We start from the raw sequence: 27,428 nt of genomic DNA on the forward strand, positions 1-27,428 counted from the left end.
CACGCGGCGCTTTTCCCGTTTCCACACCTTTTATTCCCCCCCGCTTTTTTCCATAAAAATTTGTAATAAAAGCCTTCCTCTCGCGTCGTATACAAAATATTCACTCTACCGAATAAATAGAACACGAACGTCTCGCGGGCAGGATGTGACCTCAAAAGGAAAACCAGCATCCATCCATCCATCCATCCATCCACCCCCCGATCCTTCCCTGTCCGAGGGATTCACAACAGCCTCAGTTACGCTCCCACTCCCCCACACTCCAAACTCCCAGCTCGCCAAAAGAAAGGTGAGGCAGGAGTCATCTGTCAGGAGAACACCTCATACCGGGAAGGGAAAAGCTCCTGCTCACCAGCTCTGAGGAGCTCGTACCCAAACCTGAGGAGCTCGTACCCAAACCTGTGCTCAGACAGAACCAAATCCTAGAGAAAAATCTGTGGTCACACAGGGAGTATCACTAACAGCAGGTGAGGGATGCTCTCACCCAGACTAGAGCATCCCTTGCTGGTCTTACATGTGATCCTGACACAGAAACTGTTCTTAGAAGAAGCCAAAAAAGCCAATTTTGTAAGGATTTCCTCTTCTCCTGCTCCCTTGCCCTGATCTCCTGTTATAAACCCCAGCTTGCACCCTTCTGCCCCTCTGCTTTATCACCTCGGGGTTTGCAGTGACAAATTTAAGGCCTTTCCCACCAAATCCCTCCACCTGGAGCTCAGTGTGGAAGCACTTTAGGCACTTAAATTATCAAAAGCACTGCAGCATCAGAGCAGCCTCTGTGCAGGGAAAGTTCCCCACATTTACGTAAGAAATATTAAAAATAAAGGGGTTTTCAGCCTTGGGTCAGGGGAGCATTTCTTCACAGACACCCAACCTCTGGCAATAAGATTTTGTCTCAAATCCTTCCTGCTGCAGCCAGCAGTGGACAGAGCCCGGGGTAGGAAGTCCAGAGCCCAAAAACGTTTCTGGAAGTGGTTAAGCCACTGCCAAATCCGTCCCCAAAACAGCTGCATGTCAGCACGCTGACCCTGCTGTGGGAAAGGGAGGCTGGCAGGGCTATAATTTGAGAAGAACTAAAACAAAAACAGTGACCCCTGACGGGAAAGGGACGATTCGAGCGCTGAGCAGCCCTTTGAGGGCCCGGCTCAGACAGCAGGGGAGTCACCCGGCCTCCCTGCCAAGGAACGGGCTGACAAAACTCTGCCAAAATAGCAACGTTTCACCCTTCAGCCCAACCTCACATGTGCATCTGGCTGCCCACACACCTCCACAAAAAAATTAGTGACAAACAGCTCGTTTAGCGCAGGCAGAGTCGAGGGCTGCTGGGGTTCTGTGCGTGCTCGCAGCACCCATCCAGCCTCTCCTCCACGCACTTTGGATCACTCCTGACTGGGGGCCAGCACCTCAGCTCCTCCCTGGTGCGTGGGGAGTTCTTGGAGTGGTTGGAATCTGCCAGCAGCAGATTTGTCCCAGCTGGGCCACTGCAGACAGGGAGTGGGACTGGCCAGGGGGACTCGTGCTCTGCTGCCAGCGGGAAGTGACTCAGAGCCGGGAGCCAAAACAACCTGGACATCCCAGGAGGGTTTGGGCCCTGGGTTAGGGCAGCAAGAGGTGCTTTGCCTCACTCTAACAGGGGTTTGCTCTGCCTCAGTGAGAATCTGGACTCCTGACTGGAAAAAAAAAAAACATTTTAAGGCAGCCCAAACAGCCACAGGCAGTGACCAGCTCCAGGTCTGAGTTTAACTCATCAGCAACTCCCCCGGGCCTTCCAGGAGAGCTCTTCCTGCTCTACTTCACTGCCACAGGACTGAAAACCCCTCTGGGAACAGATTTCCCTGGTGTGTGGCAGCATCTTTTAGGGGCCATGTGCGGGAGAGGCACAACAGGATCCATGAGGGGAGAGAGCAAACGCAGGCCGAGGCACTGAGGTGAGGAGCGAGAGGTCAGAGTTACTGGGAACTGTGTGAAGAGAGCTAAAAACAATCATTAAAAGGAAAAATAAAAGCTCAGAAGTCCTCTCTCTATCTGATGCAACCTGGTACACAGGTAAAGGTGAAGTCACCCTCTGGAACTGGTCCTAATGGGATGTTCCTTGTTTTTCCAAAACAAGGCACAGTGACTTTTCTCCTGGATGGTTTTGGATCAAGGTGGGGAAGGACAGAAGGGCAGAAATGTGGGTGCACACCCGGGCACCCCCTCGGTCCCACAGCCAAACCTTCGCCACCCCAATGCTTTTTTTTCCCAGGAAATCTCCTCCCAGCGTCCCATTTGCTGAAGTATTGCTCAAGAAGTTGGGTAAAACTACAACAAGCAGGGGGAGAGGGCACAGCTGGAGATGGAGGAGAGCCAGTGATTTATCCCCTCCTGTGCTGCTCCTGCTCAGGAACACGAACCCGTTATCAGAGGGAAATTCCGATTCCCTTTTCCCCTCCCCGTGCAACCCCTTTGGTGCTGCTGTGCCGTGCTTCCCTCTGCTAAAGGCACCTTTGGAAAGCACTTCAGGCCCGCAGGACAACGCCCCAAAGCCTCTTATTTACACCTGAGATTAACTCCGTGCTGCCCCCAGCCCCAGAGCCACCCCCAGGGCGACAGCAGCCACTCGGGGATGGCCGGTGCCACACGAGGTGCCCCACAAGCGGCCCCGTGGGCACACACACAGCTGGTTCTGCCACGTGCTGCCACCCACGTGGCTGCCCTGCTGTCACACAGAGTATTTGGCCATGTCACCCTTGTCAAAGACAACTTTGGTTGCGAAGTAGATGGCGACCAGCCCGAATCCAGCAGCTGACACCATGTAGGCAGTGACCGACTGGGTGAACTGGACGATGGAGCCCATGAAGAGGGAGGGCACGACCTGAGAGAGGAGGAAAGCGCTGTCCAGGATGGCCAGGTCCAGGCAGATCCCTCGGCCAGGAGCCCCCGGCTCTGGCTCTCCCACCATGATCCGGAGGGAGACGTCGCAGGAGGAGCTGACGCACAGAGCGGAGCTGGACACGGCTGGAGGGGAGGACGGGGAGGAGGAGGAGGAGGAGGAGGAGAAGAGGCTCCCAGCGTGGCCATTCTGGTAAGGCAGCTTCTGGCTGGAGAGCAGCCCTTTGGTGAAGGCCGATTTCTTGTCCAGGAGAGCGGCGTCTTCCTCCTCTTTCCTCTTGTATTTATGCAGAAATACCTGTGGGAAGGAGGGAGGTGTGTGAGGAAGGAGCTGGGACTCTGAGGGGGCCTTGTTTTTGTGCAGGAGAGCAAAATGAGCTTTGTGTGTGTTCAGGGGAGTGCCAAGCCTGAGCCTGGCCCACGTGAGATGGGCTCTGGGAGCCAGGCTGGCTCTTCCCCACTGGCACAGGATCCAAAGCAGCCCTGACTCACCGGGGGAACCCGGCCAAGCGGGGCCTTGGCTGTGCTCAGGCTCTGGGGCTCAGCAGCCCGAAGCCAACCTGGGGACATTTCGTGCTGAGCCCTGGGCTGTCACCTCCTCAGTGGGTGCCAGAGGAACCTGGGCTCAGCCCATGCTGGCATCAGCCGAGGCAGGGCAGGAGTGAAGGGCCAGAGTCCCCTGTGGGCTGTCAGGCAGCCAGCGCAGTGCGAACAGCAGCGTTTGGTGTTTGTGGGGTGGGTGACTGGGAATCCCAACCCTGCCTGCACAAAGGATCAGCCCAGAGCCCGGGATGAGCGGCCACTTCTCATCTGGGATGCTTCAAAGTGACACCAGCTGGGACACAACAGCCCTGGGAACTCAGGGAAGGGCTCTTTTCTCAGCTCTGCAACAAACCTCAACTGAGTTGCTTCATCTGCCTGCCCAAAGTCTTGCTCCAGCCAGGAAAAGGGGGCAGGAGCGACCAAAATCTTTTCCTTCTCACCCTTTTTTGCCTCACTCCGCTCAAGCTGTGAGGTCTCTGGAGCATTCCCACAGAGCATTTGTTCACACCAACAGGCCATGGGCACGAGAGACCAAAGCCAGCTGTGCCCTCCCTGATTGCACTCCCAGCCTTTCCCTGTCGAGCCTTCGGCACAGCGTTGGGAATGTGGCCTTCCCATCCCCAGCCTGTGGAGTTTGGGTTTCATTCCATTGATGAAACATCCACGGGAGATCCCAGCCAGGCTGGAGCCCTTGCCAAGCTGAACATTCCCTCACCCCCCTACTCTGACAGGATTCCTGGTGCCATTTGGGATGGGTTGTTCCGAAGGATTTGTTCAATGGGAACATCTGGATGCCTGTGGTAACAACTCCTACTTACTCCATGGCACAGCCAACCACTGCCCTTGGGATGAAAGAGCTGCTCTCAAACCACAAATTAATTCTGCATTTGCAGCACAAGAGAAACTCCCATTGATCCAGTGTGCAGCTCAGGAACCTCCTAGGACTTCTCCACAAGGATAACATCTGTGGGACAGGGTTACGAGCTTTTGTGCTGGTGTCACAAGTTTCACAAGGTTTATTTTCCTTGGAGCTGAGGGAATAGGAAGAGCTTCAGTTTGCATTTTACTGATCTTGGTGCTGAGGACGAAAACTGGAAAGCAGGACCTGTGAGGACTGAAAATCCTTGAGTTTTGGACCTCCTCAGGCTGGCAGAGCTGCAGAATTCACACAGGGATAACTAAACCAGACCAGTTTCCCTAAAATATGGGAAAAACCTAAAAATATGCAAGGCCAGGCTGCCCTCAGCTCCCTGCAGCAGATCCCTACCTGCTTGTCGTGGTGGTAGAGGGATGCCAGCGTGTAGGGCAGGATCTGGAGGGCAGAGAAGGTGAATCCCGTCAGGGCAGCGGAGATGGTGACCACGGTGACGCTGTGGGACAGGCACATGACAAAGGCGGCCCCGGGGAAGAACACCACGCTGGCCAGGTACACTGCCCGCGTCCCAAAGTGCTTCACCAGCCGGTCCATGATTGTCGAGAAGAAGATGGAGGTGATGCACTGCAGGAAGAGGCCCAAGCTGCCCATCCGGACACCTGCGGGTGGAGAGGGGTGATGGGCACTGCCCTGGCTGCCCCCGGGATTCACACAGCCAAAAATCCTTCCCTCAGTCCCAGACCCCAAAAATGTCCTTCCCTCTCCTTCACTCCCAAACCCTGAAACATCTTTCCCTCTCTGTCAGTCCCAAACTTCAAAAAAGACAGTGAGGCACAAACCCTGCCAGCCTGGGCTGGCTCAGGGAGCAGAGCAGCATCACCCAACAAATCCCAGGACTGCACCAGCCACCCTCCAGCCCCCTCCCTCCACCGTGGGCACCCCAGTCCAGCTGGAGATGGGAACCCAAATGCCATCCTTGTCTTTGGAAATCATTGTCTGCCCCTTCCTCCTGCTCTTGCCCCAGGACGCATCACCTGATGCTGAAGCAGGATCGGCTGTTATCTGATGCCAAAGCCAGCAGCAGAACAAAGGGAAGCAGGAATTGTGCTTAAGCCAAGGTAAAGTACAGAACATGCTCTGAACTGCAGTATCCGGTAGCAATCCGGACCTTACCCTTTTGCAAAGATCTCTCTGATTTCAGGGAATTAAAACCATTAACTCTTTGGAGCGGGGATCATTACTCAACACATGTTTCTATGACAGCCAGCACAAGGCAGGGCTGACCTGCTGGCAGCTAAACAGTGCAAGTGTTAAATAATAATTAAGCTGCCTCTAAGTTAAACAGACACCCAGCACAAAGGGGCAGTGTGCTGCAGGGCCCTCCGAGTGGAAAACTGCAGGAGGAGGGCCAGGAAGGTGCCTCCAGAATAAAAGATTTGGATTAGGGAGAGGAAAAGAGCGGTTGGGCAGGGAACCAACGCAACAGCCAAAATGGGACAGCAGGTAACACCCGTGAGGAGGTGAAGTGCTGCTGGAGCAGTGTCCTGGGGTGGGGATGTGGCATCTACAGGCTTGTGATCAGCACTGAAGCACTGGAGAGGGGGCTGAGACCGGGGAAAGCTGCTGGAGGGCTCCCAGAAACATCTGGGAGGTGGGAATCTCCCAGCAGCACGCAGGGAAGAAGCAGCAAATCCCATCTCACTGCTACAGAACATGGCCTGCCTTCCCAGTCCCTGCTCTCCAAGACATGGGGAGCATCCTCACCCCTTGTTCAAAAAGGGGGGGAGAGCAGTGCAAGGAGCTGGCAGCAGCCAGCAGAGCCTGCAGACAGAGCCAGCCCCATCCTGCTCCGTGTGCACCCTGCCAGACCCTTCTGCCACTCAACCACCCAGCCCTGGGCCAGGGCTGCCTTGCCAGATCAGCGCAGGGAAGAACCAGGGGGTGTTTCCCAACCTGGTCCCCCGTGCCACGCTCTGGGAGCCATGGGAAAATGTTCTTTCCTGACCCATCTGCAGAAAGCCAAGTTTGCTGTAGCTTTTTTTCTTGCATTACCAGCAGAGCTGAGCTCGCACTAAACCCTCCTGTCCGAAGGAACACCCGCCTCACTTCTCACCTTCATCGTAGTGGCGCCTGGCCTCCGTGCCCGGCTTGGCCCTGGGCACGCCGTGGTACAGCCCTTCCCCAACAAAGTCCGTGTAGAACAGCATGAAAGTCATGAGAGCCATCCAGCTGCAGAGCTCGGCCACGAACAGGCGCCGGATGACCCTGGGGATGCGGCAGTAGAGGCCGTGCAGCCGCGGCAGCAGCGCGCACAGGTTCCTCAGAGCCTGCAGCACGTGCCTGGCCTGCAGCAGGCAGGAGCCCCGGGCCAGCTGGCAGCAGCAGCACGACAGGGACGGCTTTGGGGACGTGTCCTTGAGCGCTGGCCCATCCAGGATATCCCCCTGGGCGGCCTCCTCTGTGACGAAGAGCGTGGCCAGCACACAGCCGAGGAAGATGACGGCCAGCAGGCTGAAGAGGCAGCTCTCCTGCCCGCCCAGGTAGGGGGCTAGGAAGGCCCAGTCGATGGCTGGCAGCAGGTAGCCGATGCAGCCCCCCAGGCTGATCATGAAGGCGTACATGGAGAAGGCCTGGCGGCAGTTGTCCGGCTCCTGGAAGAGGTCGGAGAGCAGGGCCTCCAGCGGCGTGAAGCACACCTGGCCGCAGAAATCCAGCAGGCCGATGCCCAGGATGAGGAAGGCGATCTCCAGAGGCCGGGGGTTGAGGGCACACAGGCTGGCCAGGCTGCTGGCGTGGGGGATGACGAAGAGGCTCAGCAGCACCCCCAGGCACAGCACCCAGATGAACGGTCTCCTCCGGCCGTAGCTGCTGTGCCAGTGGTCGCTGGCCGAGCCGATCAGCGGCACAAAAACCAGCCCAAGGACGGGGCCTATCCCTGGGAAAGAGACGGAAGGCAGGGGGGGTGTTACAGGGACAGAGCTGGTCCGTGTGCACTCTAAAAAGGGATGTTTCGTGAATTTGGGAGGTTTCAGTGGGTCACAGCCCCTTCCTCCACACAGCCCTGCAGGGACAACTCTCCCCCACCCGCCGGACTCAAAAGGTTAAAAAAAACCACCTCAAAAGAGGTGACAAAAGCTACCTACCCAAAACCATGGTCATGAACTTCTCCTCCACGCCCACTTCCAGCAGCAGCGGTGGCACGTAGGTGATGCCGGCGGCCAGGCACACCTCCAGCCCGAAGGTCAGCGAGTTGACCAGCAGCAGCTGGGTCCGGCGGCTCTGGAAGGACATGCTGTCCTCAGCCCCCCGAGCCACGCTGCCCCGACCCCTCAGTGGCACAGGGCTGTGTCCTGCCAGCTGCAGAGCTCCCAGGGATGCTCCCCAGGCAAGGAGTGGAGCTTCCCTTCCCGGGCTGGTGAGGAGATGCTGCTTCCCATTTTATCAACGGTGAAGGAACTGTCTTTTCCTCTTACTGCAAGATGTGGAGAGTCCAGGCAGGGATCTCACTCCAGGCTTCTCCTCCTGCTCAGCGGCTGTGGTCTGTGGGCAGAGAGAGCGTTAAACACAGCGGGGCCAGGGGTGAAGCCAGGGACCACACGGATGTGTCGCTGCTTGAAAGGGACAGTCCCCATCCCAACAGGCCGGGGAGGGTCTGGGAGAGGGGCAGGTTGAAGGATAAAAACTGCATCAGTGCCAGGTTTGTCCCCAAGGGTTTGTGACAGGTGAGAGAGGGTTTGCAAAACCCAATCCTGCCCTCGAGGATTGATGACCTCTCTGTCCTGTCCAGCCACCTCTTACAGATGGCAGAGACACAAAGGATTTGGGGTCTCCTCTCCCACAGAGATCAATGAAGAGCCCCCTCCAAGGATCAGGGGAGCGCCTGCAGCCACACGGGGTCATCTCCAGAGCCCACCACGCCTGATGCCCAGGACATCCCCCCTGGTGTCCCACAGGTTCCCGGGGAGGCAATTTCACCCAAATCCCATCTCCAGCCCCCGGGATGGGGCAGGGAGAACAGATGGTGCCTCCGTGGAGTTTCACAAACAAACCTGACCCACTTTAGCCTCATCTAACAGCGACTGGTAATTACCTTACTCATTAGACTGAGTCATTTATTTGCCCTGTAACTGCTCCCTTCTCTCCGGCTTCTCCGGAGGGGAGAGGCCACCGGCTCAGCACAGGGGCTGAGCAGCCAGGGCAGGAGGGAGCAGAGGCCTCTCAGTCCCAAACGACAGAAACCCTCCCAGGTCCCCAGAACCCAGCCCAGCAAACTTTGCTGAGAACACCTCAGGGAGGTGGCCTGGTGACACGAGTGCTCCCGGACTTCACAGAGCCCTGCCTGGCCTCCACCACTGCCCAGGTGCTTGCAGGCAGCTACAGACGGGACAGCTTCTGTCACTTCTCTCTCTCGCCCCGTCTCGCCATCAGCTGATAACCCACCAGAGGGTGGCTGGAGGAAGCCGGCAGGATGGGGATGAGGCTCAGGCATCACTCCCTGCCTCTTGTTGCAGCGGAGAAGCCACTCCTGAGCTGCCAGGCTGCCAGCGACACTCAATAAACACCGATTATTCCCCTTCTGGGACCCTTCACCTTCCCCCTCCGCACTCACCCAGACCTCAGCTGTCACAGAAGATCTTCCTTTCAACGACGAGAACGTTTAAACGCCTCGCCCAAGGTCAAACAGCAAACAGAGAGGGAACGGCAGCGGGTTGGCTTTAATCACCAGAGCCGGCTTCAAAGGAGCCCTCGGCGGCCCCAGCCGGGCTGAGCATCCCTTCAGTGCCTGGATCTGCAGGGAAGCGCCGGGGGCAGCGCCCACCTTGCTCAGATGTGGGTTAGCCACAGGATGTGTCAGCCTGGCTCGGTTAGGAGGGGTGCCCAGCTGGATCCCAGCCCTGGGATAAGGAATTTCAGCTCCAGCAGCACGAACTCGGGTGCCGTTCCCAGAGACACGAGGCGAAATTAACCGAGCCACCAGTGCTCTGAGTGAGACCTCAGAGGGAGGCGGAATGTCCACTGGCTGCTGCAGTCCGGGGTCTGGAGAGCTCAGACAGGGGGAGTTATCCCAAAATAAACTCCAAACATCAAGATTAAAAATGGTTTTCTTCCCTTTTACTGCTATGGCAGAGGCTGGGGAGGCAGCAGGGATGTGTCCATCTGCCTGAGCATTCCAGTTTGGAGGCAGAGCTGGATTTCTTATCTGCAGGTAGGAACAGACCTGTCTCTGCCCCCTCCACACCCTCAGAGGGCTTTAACGAGAAAATAAACCCAGAAAAAATAATCATGAACAGCCAGAGACGGGAAGTCTCAGCAGCCATAAAGCTGTGGATACAGTTGCAGCAGATAATGAAATTTCCTGTTTGAGCTGAATTTTATCCCAATACCCATCAATTACTCCTTTATTCTTTCCCACAGAATAGAGACAGGGGAAAGACACCCCAGTGCTGAGTAGGAAAATCCCCTGATCTGGGAGGACAAGGAGTGGGAAAGGGAGATTTGGGAGGCTCAGGGAGCCAGGACTCACCTTGTCCCTGGCAGGTGCTCCCTGCAGCCCAGCCCGGGCACACAGCGCTCAGCAAAAGCTGCTCCGGTGTTTGCAGGGCAGCAGAGGTGGAACGAGCACAGGTTTGGTTTCAGGGCCCTCCCTTTCTGCTGATAACAGCGGCGTTATTAACACCACACCACTCCTGTGGCCGGGCCCCTCGCTGAGGGCTGGGCAAACACTGCTGGGCACCCCCTCACACAGTGCTGCCCTGAGGGAACCCCAGCTCTGGGCTCGCACCTGAATTCTGCCCAAAAACACCCCTGATATTCACATTTATCACCATCCCCTCGCTGATCTGCTGGTGCTCCAGCACATGTAGGATGTGGGGTTGGTATTTTCTTTTTAAAGCAAACAAGGTGTCCCTGCAGCTTTGCAGGTGACAGGCTGGCCCTGAGTAACAGCCCCAGCAGCAGCAAGACCAAACACCCTTCCCTGAACTCGCTAATCCAGTCTTTCCCAGGGGGATTTATCCTCTGGACTATGCAGGACTGCTTTGGCTCTGGCGTGGAAGGAGCCAAGAAAATCCATCCCGGAGCTGGGAGATCCTGGTGGAACAGCAGCAGTTACACCTCAGCCAGGGGAGCTGGCAGCGCCCTGCCCATCCCAGAGGGATTTTGGAGACCTTTCACAGCCCCACGGGGGCGGCCGGTCCAGGTGACACTGGCACTTCTCACCCTCTGGCCTCGGTTTCCCCAAATTCCCACAACAGGGGCAGAATTTGTCCTTCCCTCCTCACGGAGCATGGTGACAAGGGTCAGAAATAGAAAGGGACACCCCAGGCTGTGCCCTGTGAGGTTCCTTGCTCTCAGCAGCAGCAGAAGGGAGCCACATGTGGGGCTTTCCCACAGCTGCTCCCCGGGCTGGCGTGCCATGGGACATCAACTGCTGCTCTTCCTTCTCCCTCCCTAAGGAAAACCAAACCATCTCCAAACCCACGGGTTTCTGCTTCACAAACCCAACTTTTCCTCCCCTTTCCCTGCAGAGAAACAGCAGATCAACTCCCAGAGGCTGCCTCAGCTGGCAGCCAGGTAGGAGGGCGGGTCCAGGGCAGGAGCAGAGCGTTGCTGGACAAAGGAGAGGAGAGGAGGGGATGAAGCCAGGGAAGGTTTTAGGAAAAAACAACCCCAAAACACCTGGGAAAGGTGGATGATGTGCAGGGCACTGATGGACACACACAAAGACTGAAAGAAGTCTCTCCTCATCCCAATCTCCTAAACCTTCCCAACACAGGATCTTAGAAGAAATCACATCTCAGCAGTGCTCAGAGTGAAGAGTGAGGGCTGGTGATTTTAAAAATAAAATGCAGGGGTACTCACTTGGCAGAGAAAAACTCATTTATTCCTGGAAGAATCCATGTCCTGCTACTCCATAATCTTTCCAGTCTCTCCCGTGGGTGCAGAGGGGCCAAGAGACGATGTTAAATGTGGTTGTAGGCTTTGGTCTGTAGTGGTTGTGCACCTCCTCCACAGTTCAACAAACAGCAGTGGTCAGACAGCAGAGAATCTGATTCAAGGTGAGGATGCTGAGGCACTGGAATGGGTTGCCCAGAGCAGCTGTGGCTGCCCCATCCCTGGAAGTGTCCAAGGCCAGGCTGGAGCAACCTGGGGTGGTGGAAGGTATCCCTGCCATAGCAGAGAAGTGGAAAAAAATGAGACTTAAGATCTCTTCCAACCCAAACCATCTGATGATTTTATTATTAATTATTTCTGACCTGTCAGGGCTGCCTTATTCCCTTAGGAAAGGAAATCCCTGAGCTCAGGTGGGGCCGCTCCAGCCCAGCAGTCCCCAGGTGATCCAGACCCTCACTCCCCCTCCCTCCCCAGGGCAGGTTTGATGCCCAGAGAGAGGGGAGGACAGGGGGTTCCCATTCACAACCCCAGAGTTACATTTCCAACCTTCCAAGGGGCTCTTGATGAACGTTACGAATTCCCTGGAAGCCCTTTGGAAGAAAGGGTGGGAGAGAGCACGGGGAGGGGAGGAAAGAGCTCAGGAAGCCGCCGGGGCCTTTCACAGCTATCAGTGTCCATTCAGCGGCGCTGAATGGGAAACGCACCATGGAGAATAGCTCTGGCAGCTCCTCGGGATGGAATGGAAACTCACCTGACCTCTCCTGACCCCCTCCCCGGCCCCCCTCCCCTCCCAAATCTCCTTGACCCCATTCACAGCGCGGGGAGAGGGGAGCGCTCACGGAGGGAGGGGAGAAGGGCGATTGATTTGGGCTCTCGGAATTAACCCCGCGTTTCCTTTGAGCCCCGGGGCTCCATTCTTAAGGAAAGAGCAGCAGCCGCTGGAAATCCCCTCCGGGGAGAAGAAGGAAGAGCCGGGAGCCCCGGGGGATTTGGGATTCCCTCCCTCATCCCACAGGGCAGTGTCCAGCAGGCAGGATCGATCAATCCATGACAACTCCGACTTCCACACAGGGAGACCCTTGGATTTGTCGGGACTGGGGCTGGTTCCCTCCTGCCTCGCTGGAACCTCTGCACTGCAGCACCCACAACAGGATCCTGCTGCTTCCAGGGCTAAAATCCCGAGCTGTCCAAGCCTTTTTGGGCTCCTGAGGCACAGAGGGATCCCTGGCACAGACACACGGCCGAGGGCACCTCCATTTGGGAATGGGCAGCCCAGAGAGGATGTGTGCCAGGGTGGAGACAGCTCTGTCCTGCCTGCCCTTCGCCCTGGTACCTCACGCTCCTCTCAGGAGCTGCGCCAACAACTCCAGGGATGCTTTAACCTCATCCCACACCACGACCATCACCCAGAGCAGAACCCCAGGCTCCTGTCCCACAGTCTGCTCCTTCCCTGGCCAAGGAATTGCTCCTGCCAGGAGCCTTTCTCCCAGCAGAAGATAAAGCAGCAAAGAGTGGCCAGTTCCAGCCAGGCCTCCTCCTCCTCCCGCTCCAAACAGGAACCGCCTGTCTGACTAACGGGGTCACTGACTCAGCAGAGGCCACGCTGACACTTGTGGAGCTCTCTGAGGGACAGACACGAGCCCAGGGCCACGGCAGTGCCAGCACGGCCCAGCAGCTCTTGGCTGGGCTTCGCCCTTGGGATGCCCGGGACATCCACGCCGGGAGCACGGCCAGGAGTCGGGCACACACACTGGAGCTGGGCACCCTGAGTCCTGCAGCCAGCAGGGGCCAGGGCTGGTGGGATGACCCTCACCTCATCAGGGGCACCCAAAAGATGAGTTCAAGTCAGTGGTGATGGGGTGAAAAGCCCCAGTAAAGCTGAGCTCCGCTGCAGAGAGATCTCCAGCCTGGGCTGAAGGAACCACACTGGGACTGGTGCTGGTGCACAGCGGGGTCTGGCAGCGTTCTACCCACTCAGGACTGGCATCTCCTCACCAAACTTCATCAAGCAAATCCTCCCAAACTCCTCAACGCAGCCAAGAGCAGCAGCATTTCAGCCCCGAGAGCCTCAGCCCTCCTGGTCACGCTCCCCTGAGCCGGCGTCAGGTCTGCTGCAGGCAGCTCCAGACCTCCAGACAAGCTTGGCTGGCTCCACGGCAGAGCCACAGCTTTGTTTTGCTGCTGCACGACCCAAGCTCTCGCTTTTATTCATGAGAGGAGCCCCCGTTCCGGAGCGGGAGGGGAAATGAGATGATCTGCTTCTGCTTTTCACTCGTTTCTGCTGTTTAAAGACTGTGCCCATCACCCCTGGCACTTGATCCAAATCAACCTCTCTGCTGGCCTTTCTTCTCCACATTATTTTTTTTAGCAGAAGAATCAAAATGTAAATTGAACTAGAAAGGGGGAAAAAATAAGCCCCCTCCAGGTGCCCCCTTCTCCTCGGCGTGGGGACGAGCACAGATTATATCCGGCAGCACATGACCAGGGCCTGTATTTATGTGTCAGAGTGTAAAACCCACCCTGCTGAGCTGCCTTTTCTCTGCCTGGGGCTGGGGGCTTCTGCTACGCGTCTCCTCAAACAGCCCCACAAAGGGGATTAAGGAGAGCCCCTCAGCCCCGCAGAGTAATCCATCAAATTATCCCTTGTTGGCGTTGCTGTCCTCTTCAGGGGAAAAAAAAAACCAGAAAAAAAAAAAATAAAAAGCCCTCCAAAAGCTTTTAAAGGCACTGAAATTACACTTGAGCCTGAAACACTCCACCCAGCTGCTGGAGCCCACAGCACAATGGGCTGGTTGTAAAGGGAATCCCGGGAAGTGAGGAGCAAGGAAAAAGAGACGGACACTTAAAAAGGGCAGCGGCCTCCCCACGGCTGCAACGCCAACAGGTGGCTCAGATCCCCCCACACTCGGGACCCTGCAGCAGATCCAGCCCAGTAAGGCCGGCTGGACATCCCAGTTACCCACTGAGAGGGAATCCGGGGCTCTGGGATGGGTTTGCTGTGCCCCGATGGCCCTGTGGATGTGTCCTCAGCAGAGGTGAGGCTTGCAAAGGTCTGCAGTCACGGGGGAGCATCCAAACCGCTCCTGCAGGGAATCCAGCTGGGATCCACCACTGTCACCCTCTGTCCTCGCTGTCCCCAGAGCCCTGGGACTGGACAGGCCCTCAAAACCCTCACAGAACCCCCACCATGAACAACAGGACTGTCCAGGGCTCAGGGCATCTCCACCAGTGACCCCACAGGCAAAGCAAAGCCAAACCACACTCACCAAAATCCTGGGAACACTTGGAATCTGCTTTTCCTTCCACTGCAGCTCCCTAAACTTCACAGGAACTTCTGTGCTGCTCGTCACCACCCTGCTTGGAGGGATGAATCCTCCCTCTCCACCAGCCCTGCCTGAGCAAGCACATGGGATTTCCTGAGTTTGCATTGCTGCAATCTTTTGGAGAAAACTCTCAGTGAAACAGGGATCACGAAGTGCTTACCCCAACAAACTGGAACTGGGAAAGAGAAGAGCAAACCGGTGCTGGTGGCACACAGAGCACCCACGTGGCTGTGCCACCGCAGCCACAGCAGCCAGCTCAGACTGGACACAGTGACACACAACGCCTGAGTTACAACCACCAGTGCTGAGTGAAAGAGAATTATTTCCCCATCTGTCCCAGGGAGGAGATGGGGAGCCAGAAGCCCTCACTGCTCTGCTGTGTCTGCTCACAGGGCTGGGAAAATGGGAAGTGAAACTGCAGCTTCTTGCTTGCAGCTGGAGCAGAAATGCTGCGTGAGGGGACATCTGACCCCTCGGCAAGTCAGCTCCAGCTCCTCCGTGGCTTCCAGGCAGCTCCAGCATTTCTACCCCATCATTTCTGGCTTTATCTGGAAAGCTGTGACAGGCATGGGGCCAGCGGAGTCTCGGGACTGGCTTTGGCGTGGGTAAGACGGTTCTGGTGTCCGAGCAAAAACCAGAGGCCAGAGCAAAGGCCAAGGCTGGACACAAGGCTGCAAATCCAGCCCTGGGCTGGGATCAGCTGGAGCAGTGCAGGAACAAACTGTGGAGCTCTAGGAGGGATGAGGGGTGTCCATGACCCCAAACTGTGCCCACACAGGGGTCAGACAAGTTTCACCCCAGCAGGAGCCACCAGCACCCAACACTGAACTCCAACCATCCCTGGTTTTGCCAGGAGCCTGCTCCTCAGGAGAAAAGGGAACAATCCAAACTGCACACATCCTCGGAGAGCAACAGGCACACAACTTCCAGAGCCCCTCTGGCTGGAAGTTTTGGGAGCGTGACCTCGAGCTGTTGCTCAGAGGAGACACCGGGAGCCGTGGACACAAACACAGAACCAGCGGGCCCTTCTGTAATCACACAGTCCTTCGGCCATCCCTTCATGGCAATTTTCTGCTCCGCAATCCCAGTTATTTGTGTCCCTGCCGGAGAAGTGGGATGCTAACAGATCCCTCAGCCAGCCCTCTGACCTCCCCTGGCAGGTTGGGGGGGGTTTCTCCCTCTCTGTTTTCTGTCTGTAAAATGAGGTCATGGCTTTGAACGAGACAAAAGAGCCTTTGCAGGGTGAGGAATAGCCCCGGGACAGCTGGGAGCGCTGAGCCCCATCACTCACAGCCAGGGCACAGCCAGGGTGTGCCCAGAGCTCAGAACACCCCCCTGGTGTCCCTGGCACGGGAATGGGCAGTGGGAACGTGCAGAAAGGAGGGAATGAAGTAAAACTCTCTAAATATTTTAAACCGAGAGTTGCTCTAAGATTCGTTGTCCCCCCACCCATTTCCGCCCTCCCAGTCCCCCTCTGGACCTGTAGGGGGTTTATGCCGACATCCCAAGGCACTTTCTGCCACACCAGCCCAGGCCAGCACCCTCTGCCACAGGGGGAGGTGGGCAGGGAATAATGGGAGTTTTCTGGGGTGTTTTAAAGCAAAACCCACAGATCAGAGTTGTAAAAAAAAGCAGTTTTACGTGCCTGGGGCAGCAAAAGCTGCCCAAGCTCTGCCTCCTGCCTGCAGCACATCAGCCCCTCGGGGTTAATGAGGGCCCTCAGATCACTGCTGGAGCACAGGGAGACTTCTCCTTATCGTGGCAGACCAGCCATGAGGCCTGGGTCTGAAAACAGGAGATTCCACGATTTTATTTCTGCCCGGTAATTGCGAAGATAAGGAGCAATCAGATTTTTGTTTTGTAAGGCAGATAAGTTTCACTGGAAGGTCTTGATGGGGAACTTAAGAAGCCTTTTTCCTTTCCCCATTCTCACTATCAGTTTAACGGGGTGCAGACTCCAAACATGCAGGGATTTAACATTCACCCAAAAAGCAGAGCAGCAAGGAATATCTGGAAGGGACATTTTCCACTTTAAAAAACAAAAAAAAACCAAAACCAAGGCTCAAAGCTGCCATTTCTCCAGGAGGCGAATGGAGTGAGGCATTTTTACCACCCCCTCACTCCCCACCCAAACAGGAACCTCACTTCTATTTTGAGCCCTGGAAAGAACTTCAGCCCTAAATTATTAGCTTTTTACTAATCAGGCACAGGGTTCAACTTCAAAGCTGCCTGGATTTCGCAGAGCCCTCTGAGCAGGGGTTTTGTGGCACAGGGCACAGAAGGGACAGGCAGGAAAGTGCTGTGAGAGCTGGAATTACTCCATGCTTGCTGCTAAAAACCCTGGAATGGAAGCTTGTGCATCGAGAACTCGAGCAGGGGCAGGGTTTTCTCTCCACACTGGGCTCCCCCTTGCCATTATTTGCTGGGGTGAAGTTCAGAGAGCCACAAAGGAAGCAGAGAGACCTCTGATATTCCTGCAGCGTGCTCTGGGCTGCCTCAGGCACACAGCCAGGGCACCTCGGGTGAGAGCTGGCAAAGGGCTGGTGCCCAGCACCTCCCGGGCCATCCTGGCTGTGCCACCAGCGTGCGCTGGCTGGCCTGGCACCCCGAGGGAGCCGTGCCCAAAAGGCTCATCCTCTGCTAGCGGCATGGGCCACAGGCAGCGATGGATCTGGGGGCAGCACAAGCGCAGCCTGTTCGCAGAAATCAGGGATGAAAGAGGCCCTGTTGAATCATCTTCCCCGGGGCTGCCGCAGGACTGCTCCCAACAGCACATTCTCCAGCCTGAATGGAGGGATCTCAGGCTCTGAGGCTGCAGGAATTTCCCCTGAAACAATATCCATGGGCTAGAAAGATTTAATAGCTGGGAAGTGTCCGTCCGTCCTTCCTTCCTTCCCTCCCTCCAGTTATCCCCCCGTGCAATTCCTGCGCTCTCCTTTTGATTTGCACGCTCAGACCCCTCTCCAGACTGCGCCCAGCCTCTCTCCTAGACCCGGCTTCAGTCAATTCCCATGAAAAGCCGCCCTTCCAGGCCCATTAATTGCTCAGTCGGCCTTGGCCGGGGCACAGCAGCCTTTTGTTCCAGCGCCGCTCCAGCTGCTCCCGCCGCCCCTGGCGCACAGGAATCGTTTGTCACCAACATTCCCGAGCGCACCTCTGGAGCCCGGCAGCAGCAGCGGCCACACAAAGCCCTCCCCTGTCACGCCACGAGCCAGTACCTGGCACCACAGCCCGCTGCCACTGTCACCTCCTTGTCCCTTTGTGCTCCAGCTCTCTGGATTTATGAGCCGCCACAGACCTCCAAGGAAGCGCTCGCCCCGTGACCACAACAATCCTTTATTCTCTCTGCACAGCTCCGAAGGGAGAATTTGGTCATTTATGCCAGAACCCAGAGCGAGGTAGCGCAGGGATCACAGGGAGAGCACTGACAGGACACTCAGTGTCAGCTCAGGGCCTGGAGATGACCAAAAGGTCACTTTGGGTAGCTCCTCTCCTGACTGAAGTGACCCCCACAGCCCTGGGAGAGGGGAACGAACAGGAAAACACCCTGGAGCAGTGGCAGATCCTTCTCCAGGGGCAGATCCAGCCCAACATTCCCAGACTGAGCACTGCTGGTAGGAAAGGCACAAAATCACCATCAGGGGGGAAATCACTCCCAAGGTCCAGTCAAGCTGGAGGGGTTTGGTCACACTTCAAACCTCACCCCAGAGCCAGTTCTGCCCATTAACCCTAAATTAAGAACAGGCAATTAGGATGCGAAACAGCATCAGAGCTGAGGTCTGATCCTCACCTCAGCTTCTTCATGCAGCAGGTCAGAGCCCAGCAGGATTCACTCCTAATGTTCGGGAAGGGAAAGTGTGATCCAGGGATTTTTTTCGCACGCCCCATTTCACCCAAAGTCTCAAGCCATAAATCTAAAGCAGGGTTTCGGTGTTGCCCACAACTCTGTGCACGTTATTCCTGGAGCTGGCTCCAGCCTGCTCTGCGAGAACATTCATGTCCTCTGAGTGCTGACAACCCGCACGGATTTGAGTCACTGCACTCATTATATTTCTGCTTTTCCTGAAGTCCCAGCTCCTGCAGACAAACCACCACGGAGAACTTCAGCTCCCAACAAAACAAAGGTGGAAAAAACCCCCAAAAAGCAGCTCCCTTGATTAAAGGGAAAAATTTTTACACCTCACAAACCAACCCCAGCGCCCGGCATCGTTTTAAGTTGCTATTTTCAAATAAACCTCACTGCTTTGCCAGAGGCCATCCTTAAACCTCCTGAGCATTCCAGCCCTGGCAATGATGAGAATCCATCTGCAAGTCACCAAGAGCTGGCTCTGAAATCCCCAGATCAACAACCCACCAGGCTCCCCTGGATGAAGGACGGGGCCAGTCCTTGGGATGTGGGCTAAGAGCACTTTCTTTTAGCTCATGTGTAGCCACGGAGAGGAAGAAAAACGGTTCAGAGCTGCAAATCAGGCACCTGCTCCTTGCTGTGTGTGTTCCAGCCGCCTCCAGCCCCGAGACAAAGGAGCCTTTGGGACCACATTCCTCCATCGCTGCCCTTATTTTGCCAGACAATATTCACGGGGGTCTGTTTCTCCTCTTCTGCAGGCTGGCAAAATGTTAAGCAAATATTTGGGAACGGCGAGAGGAACCGACATTTTAGGGTATGAAAACAAGGAGGAAGGGCACAAATTAGGGGGACCTCCAAGGAACACCACGCAGACAAACAAGAACGAGATGGTGGCCCCAGAGTTCCACTGAGCTTTGTTTTCTGAACAAGCAGCTCAGCAGCTCAGCGGGTTGGGCACATCAGCAACTTCTGCAGCTCCGTGACACAGGACCAGCCCCTTCCAGCAGCGAGGAGCAACAGCAGCACGAGGAACAGGCTGGGCTGTCGGCATCAGCAATCTCAGATAACTGAACACTGGGGCACAGAACTGTTAAAATAATCCTGTCGTTTACTGTTTTCCTGTTCTTTTCTTTATGGTGGGCACAAGATTGTGCAGATCCACGCCTGACTGCCTTGCAGGGACGGCTTTAAAACTTGCCCCTGCTCCTTAAAAGGCAAGATTCCTCCCTGAGGGTCTCCAACCCCTTTCCCAGCTGAGCCAGGGGGTCCCTGTTTTCCCATGGACAGTCTGGATGTCTGATATGAAGCAATCAGAAACCAAGACACCAGCACTGAGAAGAGCTGACAGCTGCTCACGAGCTTCTCATGACTCCCTTGCTCCACTCTCAGCCTCAATCATGAGCTGAGCATGGCTGAGAGGTCATGAGACGTGCCAGGGTGGCTGTTTGGGCTGAGTTTTAGCTGTTTGGGCTGAGTTTTAGCTGTTTGGGCTGAGTTTTAGCTACCAGGAGCTGTCCTAGGCTGGCTGCTGCTCCAGGAGCCACAGGGCACCATCACCTGAGGGAATTATTTCCAAACAGAGGAAATCCAGCCCATTTTGGGTTTCTGTGTCTCCCTCTCCATCCCCCCTGCTCCTAACACGGCTTTACACCTGCAATTCCCTGCTCACCCCAAGCACCACCTCCCACCCCTCTGCTGCTTTCCCTCCTGGCTCCCTCAGAGCCTCGAATCCATCACAAACCTCCCCAAATTTCACCTCAAATCCATCACAAACCTCCTCAACTTTCACCTCGAATCCATCACGAACCTCCCCAACTTTCACCCAGCAGGTCAAGCGTTGCTTTGATGTTGCCCCAGCAGGGAAGAGGAGACAGCAACACATTAAAGAGCACCTAAAGCAGCCCCACAGCAGCCACTCCTTGGGGATAAACACAAACACCACTCACACCTCTCAGAGCTCCTCTGGAGAGCTCAGCCATCCCCACTGTGACAAAAGCAGGGTAAAACTCTGAGGGGAGTAAAGCAGAGGAGGAAGAGAGACCCTGAGCACAGCACTAAGGTGATTTTTTTAATTTCTGAGAGCCTGCACTCCCAGTGCCATCAGCCACACGAGCCCAGCCACCACCCGGAGCCCCGTGCTGAGGCTTCAGCTGAAGAGAAGAGAGATGAAACTCAGGGAGGAAAAACCAAAAGCCCCTCCTCCCCTCCCCAGCCCTGCCACTTGAGTGCTCCAGCGAAATAAACAGTTTGGGGAAAAGGTTACCAAGAGTTTATGCTAAACATCATTTCCTAGGGACTCTGGGGAAGATAAAGTGCACCCAGGGCTGTATTTTTTAACTGGGGGATCAGGCCAGTGATTCCAGCCTCTCCCACCATGGGTATGGACAAAAAATCTGCTGATAAAAACCGGTTTTGCTCCTTCAAAATGATGCCGCTGGTGGAGTTTGTCTGGAGCACCTTGAGGCACCTACAATTGCTTTACTCCAGGGGTGATGAGCTGTGAAACTGCTTCACTCACGGCATGGTGCTGGTTCTGCATGGCCACAACCTTCCAGCAGCCTCCCGATGCTGGGGAACACCTGGAGGCTCGGGTGCTGTAGCTGGGACCTCATTGAGAGGACGCAGCACCCACAGCGGTCACTGCACAGCTCTGGGCTGGAGGGGAATATCCCCAGAGCAAGGAGAATTTCCTCCCTAAATCCCAACACCGGTTTATACCCTGAAATACAGGGATTTACATCCCCTGTAAAGCTCTGATTTAATTTGCTATTAATTCTGGAGATTCTTGTTATCCATATCAAATTTCTAATCCTTTTTATTTCCCCCTCCCCCCCCCCCCCCCCCCCCCCAAATCCCATAAGCCAAACGCTCTTGGCTTCCACGATGTTCTGAGGTAATAAAATCCAGGGTTTTAGGCACTGCCTGGGATCCCAGGGTTGGCAATCTGCCTCCGGTGCCACTCCCCACAAGAGGAAGGAGCTCTGGATGATGCCAGAAAGTCCAGGTAGCATCACACATTGAAAAGAAAAAAAAAAAAAAAGAAAGAAAGAAAATTGCAGGTGGGGTGGATAATAGAGAAGCTTTCAAGGCTGGTACACGTTTTTCAGGAGTGCCTGCATGACTTCAGTGCCCAGGTCATTTGGGTACTTTTGAAGTTCTTCCTCAGGTTCTATTTCTATAAATTCCGAGTTATTCTCATGTTACACACGTAAAGGCTGCTCTCCTGAACCACATCGAGAACCAGGACAGGGCAAAAATGGGATTTTGAGCCTGGCCACTGTCTCTGTGCTGCTCACGAGTCTCACAGGTCCAGGTGAGCAGCAGGAAAGCTGTTCCTGATCTGTATCCCATCCAATTGTTAGTTTGTTTGAAACATAAAAATGGAAATCAAGCATCTTGCCCGGTCTGGCCATCACCAGCATAAAATGAGAACGTTTATTTTAGTGCTTTTCCCTTCCTCCTGAAGCTGTCATCCATGGGAAGACAAATGAGTCTGGTAGTTTATGTTTATCATAAACTACGACAGCATTTTACCACCAAAATCTCGAGTCCTGCCGAAGTCAGGAACCCCTGGAATTATCCCCATTGTGGCATTTAGGGACCGCTGCTGAGGCAGCGGATCCCCCTGAGCTGGAGGGGAGGCAGCGAACCCAAGCAGAGCCTACAACCAGGCGTAATGAAAACTCCCCTTTGCCAGGTGCTGCCTCGCTTGGATTCTAAGGATTCACTGACCTGTCCCTGCAAGTCTTCAGGATTTCTGGGAGTCCATCCCGCTTCCCGACCTCTCTGCCCGTTCAGAAATCTTTAAACCGACGCGGTCACCGCGGCTGTCCCTGCAAGAATGAGAAGTTTGGGAAGCACCCCGGGCACACGGCTCTGTCCCGGGGCTCGGGCAGGGCAGGAGACCCTCCCACAGCCCCACCTGCGGCCACTCCTGCTCCGCTTCCCGACGCGCGAGGGGTTTTTGTTTTCCCGCAGCAGCTCCAGCGCAGGAGCATCAAACCCGGAGCGCTTCCTCCTCCTCCTCCTCCTCCTCCTGCTGCTGCTGCCGCTCCGGGCAGCGCCCCCGTCCCGGCCGGACCCGGCGGGCAGCGCTCGGTGCCGCCTGCCAGTCCAAGTGCGGTGTGACCCCACAAAGCCCCCGACCCCCTCGGAACCCGCCGGGGAGCTCCCCAGGAGGGGCAGCGGGAGCCGCATCCCGGCACGACCAGCGGCATCCCGGGGCAGCCGCATCCCCCCCGCGCCCCCGGCCCGGTCCAGCCCCGCGCCCATTCCCGTGCCCAGCCCCATTCCCGTGCCCAGCCCCATTCCCGTGCCCAGCCGTACCTCAGCGGCGGCCGGGGCTCAGCCCGGCGCCCGCGCCTCCGCCGCCGTTTAAAAGGGCAGGTTCTCCCGGCAGGGAGCATGCGCTGCCGCGGGCGGAGCGCCCCGAGCCCCCCCGGCCGCCCCGGGCCACCCCCCCCGCCCCGCGGGCCACCGAGTTCCGCCGGCGGAGCATCCCCGCGGCCCCCGCAGGGAGAACAGCCCCGTTCCCGCAGCCTTCCCTGGAAGAACAATCCCATTCCCGCAGCCCCGCAGGGACAACAGCCCCGTTCCCGCAGCCCTCTCTGGAGAACAAGCCCGTTCCCCGCATCGCTGAGGCCAAACCCCTCCGGTACAACAGCCCCGCTCCCGCACCCTGCGTTGGGAGAACAGCCCCCGTTCCCGCACTCCCGATCCCCGCAGCCCCTCTCGGTGGAAGAACAGCCCCATCCGCGCATCCCCGATCCCCTCAGCCCCGCCAGGACAACAGCCTCGTTCCCCACATCCCTGAGGCCAAAGCCCCTCCGGCACCGCAGCCTCGTTCCCTGCAGTCCCCTCCGAGAGAGCAGCGCCGTTCCCCGCATCCTCAACCCCCGCAGCTCCTTTCCCTCCGCCCCGTTCCCGCAGCCGAGCTCCCGCCGCTGCCGTCAGCCCCAGCAGCCCCAGCAGCGGCCCTGTCCTGCAGGACCATTCACCCCAAATACCCGGCCTTTCTTTAGGAAAATCCCCCTTTCTCTCATCCCTTTCTCTTTCCCCCCTTCCCGCCGGAGCATTACCCGCAGCACGAGCAGTTTCTGGGTTTGTTTGGGTTTTCTGAGCTGGTGGTTCCCTGTAATGGTCTGGTTTGGATGCAAATAGGGCCCCTGCTATGGGAAGTTTGTGACCTGGCCCTGGACATTACTCGTGGTGGATGAGTGCTTAATCTCTCGTGGCGTGCGAGGGAGAGGGACACAAAATATATACATTTATAGAGAGAGAGATCTAGACATCGTATCAGCACCCAACGTGAAAAACAGGGGCTGAACAGAACCCTAAATTGAGGAAAAATCAATGTCCTATTCATCCCCACAGCCCTCGAGATGAGAACCCTCCAACAGAACATTCCCTAAACATCTGCAGCAACAAGTATCTTATTTTTGTGTGTGTGTGCGAACAAAACGAGCAGAGGAGAGGAAAAATGAGACAAGAATGCAGCTGAGAACACCAGCTGTTCCTAAATGAATGTTTGCGAATGCTCGGGCCAGTTCTTCAGCTGAAGACTTCAAAAAGTCACCAAAAGCCTTGTGCTACTTTGTGCTATTTAAAGCTTTGGCCCTTTGTTTTGCGGCGAATTCACGCAGCTCTGTCAGCTACAGAAGCATTGCAAAGATTAGTTATTTTTAATCTTCACAGGGTCCCTCCTTTGAGCAACTTTGTAGCTCTCAAGGTCAAAAATCCCATTTTCACATCACATTTCAGCTTGGGTCAGCGGGATAGCGGCGTTTTCACTGCGAACAGCTGTTCCCTCCCAAAGTTTGCTGGAAGGACTCGCCCTGCACGGAAAAAAGCAGAGGAGCACCTGCATTTGCTGTCACTTGAGAACTCGCTCGCTGGGGTGGCTGACGAGGAGAAGCAACACCGCTGTTTCCTGGGGGGAAAAAAAGGCATTTTTGGCAGTCCAGCTGCAGATAGGAACTCAGTAACAAAAAACCCCAAACCCAACAAAAAGTGCTGGAGAGCTGGGCTATGACTTCAGCTGGGAAAGGGCCAGGTTCCAAATTTGGGTGGGGAGAGCTGCCCCTGTTTTTCAGTCAAGAGAAGTTCACAAGCAATTAAATAGCCATTAGTGCTGGGTTTTTTTCTCTTTTCCTCCCTCTTTAGCTCTGGAGCAAATGACTCTCCCTAGGTGGATTCCCAAACCTTGTGCCCACATGGAGCTGGGCACTGCAGTGGTCAGAGAAGCAGCATGAATTTCAGTTTCCTATCTTCTATTCCAGGCTCTGAGTCACTGGCTGATGTTGGTTGAGGCAGTTTGGAGGCAGAAATTACAGCCTGTGGTGGTGCTGGATGCTCCTGGATGTCCCTGAGAGGGTGGCACAGGCCAGAGAGGGAGCAACAGCTCCAGGGTCATCTGCACCACCACCAGGACGTGGGGAGGGAGGTCACAGAAAGCCTCGTTTCTCTCAAAAGTCATGAGATAAATGAACGTTTTTTAGGTCACACCAGTACAGAAGACCGGAATCTCTCGGAGACACAGGGTTTGCTGTGGGTCACACGATTATTCAGGTGGAAAAATCCCCCCAGGGCCACCAAATCCAAGCTGTGCCCAATTCCCAGCCCAGAGCACTGAGCGCCACATCCAGGTGACACCTCCAGGGATGGGCACTCCAAACCTCCCTGCGCCGTTCCAAGGCCTGACCATCCTTACCAGGAGGAAATTCCTGCTGATGTCCAACCGCTGAGGCCGTTTCCCCTTGTCCTGTCCCTTTTCCCTGGGAGCCTTCCCATCCCTCATTTCGTTTTCCCTGTGTTAAGCAGTGACAGCACCACTGACCCACGCTCTGACCAGCACTTGGCACCTTGTTGATAAACAAATCTTTGTGGCAATAATCCCTTGAAATTCCAGCTCCGTCCCTCCGTGGAAAGCAGCTGTGGGTTGGAGCTGCAGGTGAACACAGCTCTGTTCTCCCTCTCCAGCCAGGAATTCTCACCCTCAGCCCTTTATCTCCCCTGCTGCTGCTGCTGTGCAGGGCTGACTCCATGAGGAACTCAGAGTCCAGGGAGCACAGCGGGAACAGACCCCTAAACTTGGGCACCCGAACAAGAGCCTGGCCTTATTTACACTAATGGTTTTACTAGATCCAGTCCTGGGCTTAAAAATGGATGAGATTTCTGAAGCAGGACCAGACTAATGTGGGATTGAGCCATCATGGGAATCTGCAAAGCAGAATTATTTATCAAGCAGGAAATACAGAGTCAACGGCCGTGTCAGCTGCTCCTGCCTGATTAGATCCCAGCACAGATTGGCCCTGCTCTTATCTAAATCTGATGGATCCAGCCAAGCAGGGCTCATGGCATTGACCAGAACATTGACAGGGGTCAGGCAGCATCACATGGGGCAAAAAAAAAAAGGGATCCAGCGAGCAGGAGGAGCCTCAGCTTCACCCTGGGCACAGGATGAGCTGTGACAGCTCAGATCCTCCTGCTGCAGCTCCTCAGGGAGAATCCTCTCCCCACACTGACTTCGTGGGTGCTCTGAGTTACTCTGGAAGCCCCAGCTCGGCCTGAGGTGGCTTTGAGCCCATTTTGTGCCAAGTTACAGAAAATGCAAGCCCTGAATTCGGCTGCTGCTCAGAGCCTCTTTCTGGAGGCAGAGAGCACAAACCCGACCTCAGCACCCCACCCAGGGAGGCTGGAGTGGTTATTTACCAAACTTTCATATCCCAAGGGGAGAAGTGTCAGAGAAATGCAAAGTAAAACGCTCTTTGGGGGTGTCCAGTGCTGCTGCCTCGGGAGCAAAGGTGGGAACTCACACCGGGCTTTAGAAGGATCTCCCCTGATGAGCTGATGGTTAAAAAACTCTTGTGCCAGTCAGGAGCGATGCTGGACTTTGTTCAATTGTGTCTAAAGCACCTTAAAAGAGGAGAAAGCCGCTGGAAGGAGCTCCAGCAGCTCCAGCAGCGCAGGCTGTTTGTAGCCGAGGTAGCCGCAGCTCTTCAGGGCTGATCTTCGCTCTCTCTCTAAACAGGAAATGTATTTTTGTCTCGAGCACTGCAGGAGAAGCCACCAGGCCCCGACGTTCAGAGCGTGGGGTGCCAAAAAAGAGCAGCTCAGCTCCCTCAGGAGGGCTGGGAGGTGCTGGGGGGGAGCCCAGAGCAGCAGGGGATTGAGGGAGGGACCTCGCAGGGATCCTCCAGCACATCCGAGGGACAATCAAGGGATGGAAATGGAGCCACGGGAGCAGCTCTTGTGCAGCAAAAAACTGCCCCAGTCAGCACTGCTGACTGAGGAGGGAGAATCTGGGGCAGGGGAACTGCAGGAGCTGCATTTTCCACGGCAGGAAGAGCTCGGGGTGGCCAGGGGGTGGAACTGGGTGAGCTTTCAGGTCCCTCCCAACCCAGACCATCCTGGGATTCCGTGATTCCCCGTGGCTGGAGCAGTGCCAGGCTGGAAGGCGCCCATTCCTGAAGGCTCCAAGGGTGGTTTTGCTCCTTCTCCAAGAGCAAAGCAAAGCTGCAACATCCCACAGCTCCTTCCTCAGCACCATCATCCCCAGTTTTCCCTGGAAGAGGCTGCAGGGAGGACACTGGATCAGCACTGCGCTGATCCCATGCTGCATAATTTTTAACTCCTCCAAATTTGCCCAGAGTTTCACAATATTTGGTTTCCGAGCACTTGGAGTCATGGGTTCAACAAAGGTTTTCTCTTTTTTTTTTTTTTTTTAATTATTTCTCTTTCTAAAAATACCAATTTCCGCACGTTTTGGTTGTGGAGGAAAGCTTTGGAACCACGGCTGGCCACAAACTGCCAAACCCAGGCAGCAATTCATTTATTTACTTATTTATTATCAACTGGGAGCCTCGAGACTTGAACAACCTCAGGATTCTGAGCCTCTGCAGAGCTTTTTCTGGGTTCAGGATCTGGTTCTGAGAGATCTCCTGGTCTGCTGGGGCCGTGGGGTCACCGTGTGCCTCTCGCTGGGCTCCAAGGCCTTTGCAGCCAAGCAAACAAAGCCTCTCCCTCGTCCACATCCTCATCGATCCTGGCCTGGCTGCCCCGTTTGCTGTCCAGCGCCAGCTCT

The 27,428-nt window shown here is 55.8% G+C and overlaps 1 protein-coding gene across 12 annotated transcripts; it reads right to left on the reverse strand.

Annotated features, from left to right (window-relative positions):
• Window positions 1–10: 10 nt before the first annotated feature.
• SLC45A3 (solute carrier family 45 member 3) lies at window positions 11–22,741 on the reverse strand. Of its 12 annotated transcripts, none has more exons than XM_048328088.1 (8): window positions 22,269–22,361; window positions 22,079–22,179; window positions 11,144–11,449; window positions 9,807–9,931; window positions 7,426–7,822; window positions 6,396–7,217; window positions 4,676–4,941; window positions 11–3,163 (listed from the first exon to the last, which is right to left on the reverse strand). In XM_048328088.1, exons 5-8 carry the CDS (start codon window positions 7,571–7,573, stop codon window positions 2,696–2,698), a joined length of 1,704 nt encoding a protein of 567 aa, XP_048184045.1. In that variant the 5' UTR covers window positions 7,574–7,822; window positions 9,807–9,931; window positions 11,144–11,449; window positions 22,079–22,179; window positions 22,269–22,361; the 3' UTR covers window positions 11–2,695. The 12 variants fall into 12 exon arrangements, with proteins under 12 accessions (XP_048184045.1, XP_048184043.1, XP_048184042.1 ...); XM_048328086.1 differs by having other exon boundaries at window positions 7,426–9,101; XM_048328085.1 differs by having other exon boundaries at window positions 7,426–9,177.
• Between the last annotated feature and the right edge of the window lie 4,687 nt (window positions 22,742–27,428).

The sequence above is a fragment of the Corvus hawaiiensis genome, chromosome 24, assembly GCF_020740725.1.
Source record: "Corvus hawaiiensis isolate bCorHaw1 chromosome 24, bCorHaw1.pri.cur, whole genome shotgun sequence".
NCBI lineage: Eukaryota > Metazoa > Chordata > Aves > Passeriformes > Corvidae > Corvus > Corvus hawaiiensis.

Excerpts from the sequence above, each read along its gene's own strand:
- SLC45A3 (XM_048328078.1), bottom strand. The coding sequence starts at position 7,573 with ATGTCCTTCCAGAGCCGCCGGACCCAGCTGCTGCTGGTCAACTCGCTG. Across the intron at positions 7,218-7,425 it reads GTTCATGACCATGGTTTTGG|GGATAGGCCCCGTCCTTGGG; the intron begins GTAGGTAGCTTT and ends TCTCTTTCCCAG. Across the intron at positions 3,164-4,675 it reads TCTACCACCACGACAAGCAG|GTATTTCTGCATAAATACAA; the intron begins GTAGGGATCTGC and ends TCCTTCCCACAG.